Here is a 7,906-nt window from a genome sequence, read left to right as displayed (position 1 = left end):
ATGAGAGGCCGGGCATGAAGTGCAACCCCGTCCAATGATTATGCAGGGGAGAGGTGATAATGACTTCCTATCAAGAGTTAACGGCCGAAGGGAAGAGTAGCCCTCTGTTCACGGGCTGCTGCCGAGCAAAAGAGGTCATAAACCGGGACCTGAACGGCAGAACTCTCCCTGAACTCGACAGTCATGATGTGGAGGGGAAACTGGAGGTGGAAGTAGCCTCAGGATTTAATACTCCGCATCCCCGGTACTTAACTCTCTCCAACAGTTTGACTCTGTGCACCTCTTTGGACAGCCCTCCTCCTCCTCCTCCTCCTCCACCACCGTGTGAGGCTCTCGAGGGCTTCTCGACACCGGCCTGCCCCCACTCGTCCCGTGTCCCCTGGCGGTGCAGGGCGCAGGGGCAGGGCTCTGCAGGACGCGGATCATACTGCGCGTCAAATAACAACGAAACGCTACAATCCGGCTTTGGGTCACTTACTGAGACAATTCAAAGCTGCTCCCGTAATGGCCCCGAGATTCACGTCGCTATGGGGAGATCAGCTGGCTCGGACTGTAACGTAGCTCATATGGATGTAAGCAGTAAAACTTTTGAGTGGATGAGAGTGAAGAGGAGTCAGCACCGAGCGGGTACGTTTTTGTCAAGAGGAGGAATAAAGTTACTAAATGTATTCAGGATATTCATGTTTAGGATTGAGTTTATGTTTAATATTTAGCTTTGGTTAACTTCAATTCATAGTTGGGGAAAGTTTGGTCGAAGTTTTCTCTTCATGCTTTAAAAAAAAGGGAGAGAGAATGAATAGCTGACGTGTTTTGTGCGTCATCGTCCACAATTTCCTCCGTCCACAACATTGAAGGTACATTGAAAATAACTAATGTAAAACGTTTGAAGGCATATCAAAACGTTTGAGAGGCTGCACTAGCTGTTTAGTCGAGGACACATTTGAATATGCACATGAGGAGTCGGTCACTATTTCCTTAACGGTTCCATGTTAATGTGAGTCTGTTCTTTAACATTGTCGCTCCATCTGCTGTTACAAGCAGGAGTTAGACTGTGCACACAAGGAGGGAGGAGTATAGTCAAAGGCCTCCTTAGCCTCACTGTATATTCAACCCGGAAAAGGATCAATTATTTACCCTTGCCCTTACTAACCAGTAGTCTTTGAATAATGCAACAGAGCACTGCCTGTCGAGACTCACAGGAAGTTGAGTAAAACTTACTCCTGTAATCTGGAGTGCTCCCTGAGTATTGATTAGTTGTCTGTTTGTAATGAAAGCTCTTGCGTATTGATTTCAGTTTGCAGCACCTTTACATGTGTCCACCTTTTTAACATAATTGCTGTCACAGATCATCATTTCCCTGACTGATGAGTCCTGGGCACAGAGCCCACAGAAGAATACATATCCCAGGCTTAAAAATTACCAATAGCTTGCTAATGTGAAAAATGCCTATCAATCATCAATGTTATATGAGTAATAGCATCTTATATAGATCACTCAATCGATCAATAATGTCAGTTGACTGACTTGCCACTGGACCTGGGTTGGGTTTCATTCATTTTATGTGAAAAGATTTACTACAGTGGTGGTCCAGTTTTTTCTTTTCCCATTGCACATTATCTGTCTGCTGAAGGGTGCTGCTGACCCAAATGTTCAGTGACCAAAGATGCAGGCGGGTCATTAGCACTAGCCTGTTTGTGGAGAAAAGGCCATGCCTCTCTGCAATAAACAAACGCTGCAGCCAAATTCACATTAATATTTTGAATGATGTGGATTAAACGCATTGTTTTTGATAATGATTCATATTTAAGTCAGTGTGCCCAAAATGTGACCTCGCAACATTTGATGTGGCTTCATAAAACGATTTTTAGCCTTTTGATAACCCTTTCTTGCATGGTCATTTATGATGCATTCATATAACTTGTGAAAAAGGTTACAACAACACATTTCACTGGTCGAGGAGTCATTTTATTCATAAAACACATTAGCCACTCATCTGATCCAAATCCGAGCTCTTGAGAAAGCCATTTGCTAACAACCACCCACGCACACACATTTCCTCTCAGTACTGTTAGTATCTTTTTAACCTCTTTCTCTATGTCTCTGAAGGGGATCATCTGTAGGAGTAACTCATTAGAGCTACTGTGTAACTTGTAAAAGAGTCATTAGTGAAAGTATGCTTTCCTCTGAGGTTGTATTGGTTTTGGCACCAAAGAAAGTCTTGCGTATCTTTCCACATTGAAAGGCCTCCACAGACCTGCAGTAACCTGATCTCTTGGCTCAGTGTATATACTCCCAGTGCGTCATTCTTCAATTATGCTTTGACAGCACCTGAATTACTGTGGGCTGGATGCCCAGATGACTGAGGCAATGTGTATCGATCTATCCCTTTTCTTCTTCCCTCTCCTTGCCTTGGAAGGCCCTTCCATTCCCTTTGCAGCCTGGCTATTTTTAAGCATGCAAGTCATTTCTCAAATATTTAGTTTGATTCTTTTATGCCTTCTGGCGGCATCAATTCTATTATCTTTGGCGCCATTAATCAGAATGTGCATGTGATTTGCACTCCTGAAAGCTGAAGTTCTTAATTACAGTTCGTCTGTATTGGTTCTTCATATACACTGCCCTCTAATTCTCAGGCTCGGTTACCTTGACATTCATTTTCTTAAAACACAGATGTCGACATTTATCCTATAACTGACCTTTCCATCTGCTATGCTTTTCCAAGTGGCTAGAGGCCTGTTAACCTTCCTCCCTATGAATTGTGGTGGGAGACATTGCTCTACACCTGGCACACTGACTCCATTATGCAGCAGCAGCACATTTTCTCAGAGGCAAAGATACACTGGCGACTTAGCCACAATGTCAGCAATGAAAAATCAAGATATAGCTGCGGTTCCTGTCATTCATTGCACATAAGTAGCACAGATGATACTTTAATGTGTGACCCAGAAACCTCAAAGGAAAAAGTGGAGACATTTGTCATTAATGCAGTGTTTGAAAGGATTTGTAAACTGTTAAACTGTCATTGATACAGAAAGGCCTAAAGGCAAATTATTAATGATTCTGATGAATACAGTTAATGGACTGCAAACGATACAAAGTTGTTTTGACTCGACAACTTGTATCTGCAATATACAGCGACATACTTTGTCCAACTATTTGGTGATCTTGTCTTGCACCCGCTATAAAAGCAATACCTTAAGAACATAAATGTGAAGCCTTTAAAATGTTTCCAAGTCAGAGGTGTCGATTCAAATCTCAGTTAATTTATGTGATTAATGATGTGGTTGCATTATACTGTACAATTGTTTCTTCTCTGTTACAATTCCTCATATACCTGTTTGATAGCAGCAAAATATTTTGCAATGTGCCTATAGGCTTCTGCTAAAGTTGATAGCTCGGTGAAATACGACTACACAGAGAGAAATGACTTATGGGTAACACTTTAAATCAACCAACTGGCTGAGCGCCAATTCCTACAAATCAAAATCTTGGAAAATAGTTTAATGGATGTTTGAACTAATTTCTTCAATATCAAAAACACGTTTTAATATTATTTTTGTATTTTGTATTTGTATTATAACACAAATTACGAGAGCAGTATAGACATAATAAACATTTAATACAATTTCTGAGGATTTATACAAAAGTTAAAACTAACTATAAATGGCTTTGACTTAAATTACTTATATGGAATGGTTCCTGTTTCAACCCTGGAATAATTGTTCATTTTATTTCCTGGAAAAGTGCGTGTATAATTGTATTCAAAATGGTTTTGTGCTTCTTTTGTGGGTAACCTCATTGATCTTGCTGACGACTGTTTTCATGTTTTCTGTTCACAGTCAGGATGCACATGACCTGTGGGTTCAGTATCGGCTCGGTCCTCGGTGCTGTTGAGGCTGGAAGCAGCAGCATGTGCACGGATGGCCAGCCCACGGTGAACGGGGCCCCGAGGACCAGCTTCAGCACCAAGCAGCTGACCGAGCTGGAGAAGGAGTTCCACTTCAACAAGTACCTGAGTCGGGCCAGGCGGGTGGAGGTGGCCGTTGCCCTGCAGCTCAGCGAGACGCAGGTGAAAGTTTGGTTTCAGAACAGACGCATGAAGCAGAAGAAATTACAGAGAGACGGGCTGCTCTCCGACCCGGGGCCCGCGGCTGCGCATTCAAACGCCGACTTTTTGGACACCTGCCCCTCTCCTGGACCGACCCCGCCAAAACACCTGCCCCTGAACTCCTGAACCGCAGGAGCTGCACAGCGCGTCACACATGCACGGGCGCCTGCCTGCAGATGTTTTGATTCCAGTTTGCATCGGTTTCAATCAGGCTTCACCTTTATTTGCTTACCACGATGGATGCTTATCGCAAGAAGCGCAATGCCAAGTTTCTTCATGCAAGAACGGGTCAAAACAATTTGTCTTCCTCCCCCGGCTTCAGTCTGGCGCTCTGATTTGAATATTAAAATTCGAGTCCTTGCATCCTCTCTAGACAATGTAAACACGGAAACAAAATTATATTAATTGCCCATAGAAACTGTGGCAGACTATTTGTTTATTTATTTTTGGACAATTTGTCCAGGAACTGAATTTACGTATATATATGATCAACAGGACACGTTGCTCCTAGTTTTGTTTAAAATGTATATTATTTTTATTTATTTAAGGTCTTCATTTGATCATGTTTTTTTCAGTTTGCTAAGACAGGAACTATACATATTAAGTCAGTTGTACTATTTATTTCACCAGATCGCACACTGCTTTCTCAATCAATTTAAGTTGCAGCTTAATGGAGCTTTCTTTTTCCATTGCTTTGAACCTGTTGTAGAAAAATCACATCCTCAACATGTTAGACAATAATTATCATTCTAATTTAAAAGAGCTTTAATATTGTGTATTTTGACAGGTTTTAGGGTTTTCCTCCACGGAAAGATTAAAACCATAATTGACTGATAGATGTAGCCTATTGATCGCTCGTATTCGAACTATTGATCCGTGGTGATCCATCTATTCGAGGCACAATTCTGGGAGCATTTGCATGCATCTGTAACTGCATGTTAATGGGATGTAGAAACATCACGATCGGGAGTTGTTGCGTCTTTTATTACCTCTATATACATGCATCAGAAAATGATAATTTAGCCTGAACACTCATGCGGGAGAGCAGACAATAAAACGCTGTCTGTGCTGTTTTGCAGATCAACCAATAAATTGTGTTGCCCCAGCAGCTCGGGCTGCTAAATATTCCTTCCGGATTCACATCTCATCTCATATAAAGTAAATGATTGTAAACTCGGCCCTTAAACACTGTTATGTTCCCGGATCGCAATGCGTTTCTGTCATGTTAATGTCTATTCAAATATCAAGATATGAGGCCATCAGCCACATTAATTCTATATGTGGGAATATTTTTGTTTAGCTTTCAATTAGCGGTGTTTGCTCGGGATATGAACGTTAGTAGATCCACCGCGGATGTTAATGACAACAAAGGAATTAAACCGTAAACCAGCTGGGTGTCGCTTAGAAATAAAGAGCGAGAAACAAAATGAATAAATTAGACCGTTTCAACCCCCTTTTTACGTGTCCTCATTAAAATTTGGCGTGTAAAAAATATTAATAAGATAATTATTAGACAGTTGCTCCTCTGCAATGCGCAGGAGTAGACACGAAGCTAAAATATGCAGTTACACCGGAGTTCACCTCTCACCTATTGACCTTTGGCTTGCCTCGGGATAACGATGACCCGGTCAGCGGCTCGGAGAGAGAAAGATGCACCATTCATTTGGATGACCTCGAAGTCTGAGATTACTTTTTTCTTTATATATTTTTCTATTTTCCCCCCAACAAAACCCGGAACGCTTTTGTTCTGGGTGTCTGTGTCTACACGATATTTCATCCAGCTGAATAGAGGGGCGACTGGGCCATATGATAATTGTTCATATTATAATTTCATACTAGTCCACATAATGCATTATTTCTACACCTAGAGCTAACCTAATTTTTGCCCAATCTCTTATTTTAATAAGCCAAAAAATATGCTCTTGGCTCACTTTATGAACTGGAGGGAAGAGTCTTTTCACCCAATATGTTTTGGGATATAAACTACAGACCTATTTTTAATAGCAAAGTTGACAAATTAAAGTTACTTGAGCATGCTGAATACCTAATATGATTCCATGTCTCAGCCACTATAAACACGATTTAGAACAACTATAACACCCATATATATATGGGTGTTATGGGTGTCATATATTTCATGCATATCCGCTTAAATAATTTTTAAAGAATTTAGACATTAATCCTCTACAAACAATATAGCTTATAATGTTCTTCTCATTAATATTAACTGAAAGGTAGAAAGGAATACACTTAAAGGTCTGCAGAGGACATTTTGACAGTGCAAACATTTTTTGCAAGTTTTATTTGTAATTGATATGAATGATTTTACATGCTAGCCAGACGAATAATGTGTTGAGCCCAATTTATTTAGTATTTGCATAAACAAAATACACACCATTAAGGTCGCTTTACTATAAACAAAATAGCACAAAGTGGAATGTTTAACAAAACCATCAAATGTGTCCTTTTTTAATGCAAATGAGTGTGCACTTGTGAAGGTTAGTATGCTGAGGACAAGGATGATGAAACAATGTGAGGAAAAGTTTGTAGTAATGGTCCCTCATGTTCCCTTCCTACTGAGAAGTATGTTTGGTTGACCTTATTTTAAACCCTTTAATCATCTTGTGCAAATATGTTCCCTTGCCACAGGGCTTCAAGTTACAGGTTTTAATGTGTAGAGGATGCTTGCAGCAGGTGTGCAGTCAGACTTGAAAAAAAATCTTACCTTACTTAATCAGAGACTCTACTGTATAATAGATTCACTTAGAATTACACATTCATTTAAAATAGTGGAGAAAATGTGTGGAGGGAAAAAAACCGTAATCTGAGTTATAGGGTTGAGGTGAAGGTGAAAAAGAAGAGCTGATTTATTTTGGGTGAACTATCACTTTAATTTCCTTCCATGGCAGCTTCAGCATGTGCCTCTCAATTGATGAAAGGCGAACCGCATTGTTTGTTCAGACCTGACATTTAGTTCGAAAGCATTTGAGTGTGACTCTACTCTGATGAATTTGTGCTCTTCTGTAATTTCTTCCTGAAGATGTACGGTTTGTTCACGAGACTGACAGCTGTGCTTTGCTTATACGGGGCCAAACACATGGTAAATGGAAGGAAAATAAAACCAAAATAACTCAGCTGTAAATGTATTACTGCCACAGGTAGAAACAATGGTGATATTGAACAAGTTGAACACATTTCTTTCCCCTTTTATTTTTTTCCCTTCCTGCAGAAATAATGTCTTGTAATGAAATTCCTTACAAAATGTACTTTATTAAACTCCTTTAATTAATCCATAAGAAATATTTTTATAATGAAATACAATAGCTCAACATTATTTATAAAAGTGAAGTTACCTGTTAATTTGTCTTCTTCTGGTAAAACACTCTAATTGAGATATTAAATTAAATCATGGGATGGTTCATCATGAGAAGAATATTGACCATATTCGGTATTGTCTTCTATTTCAAAGGCAGCTTTTTCAAATCTCCTGAGGAGTGCTGCATGGCATGAGCAATGAGAGAACATATACGGTTTACAGAATATCTTAAACTACTTTTTCAATTAACACATATGCTGTGGGTTCCTTCTTAACTCATTGTAATTAATGCTAAGTTGACCTAACATTAACTTAATGCATAATATGCATGTAATATCCTCACCAGTGCTCAGGGGAATACAATCAATTTATCAAGTTAAGCTCTTTCTCACTCTATGTGAAGCACTTATAGATAGTTCAGTTGTTGTAATTACAGACCATTTGAATGTTCACCTCCCTTTTTAGTTTTTTCTGCTCGTCTG

At 39.8% G+C, this 7,906-nt stretch overlaps 1 protein-coding gene across 1 annotated transcript; it reads left to right on the top strand.

The window, feature by feature from the left end:
* On the top strand, window positions 1-7,382 carry hoxc1a (homeobox C1a). The gene is given in 3 exon segments (XM_034144683.1): window positions 1-43; window positions 46-627; window positions 3,840-7,382. Coding segments are annotated over 3 exon segments (1,020 nt in total). The 3' UTR covers window positions 4,235-7,382.
* The last annotated feature ends 524 nt before the right edge of the window (window positions 7,383-7,906 follow it).

The sequence above is a fragment of the Trematomus bernacchii genome, unplaced genomic scaffold (assembly GCF_902827165.1).
Source record: "Trematomus bernacchii unplaced genomic scaffold, fTreBer1.1, whole genome shotgun sequence".
Classification (NCBI taxonomy): domain Eukaryota; kingdom Metazoa; phylum Chordata; class Actinopteri; order Perciformes; family Nototheniidae; genus Trematomus; species Trematomus bernacchii.
The sequence above is the reverse complement of the archived record's forward strand: the minus strand, read 5'-3'. Positions and strand labels throughout refer to the sequence as shown.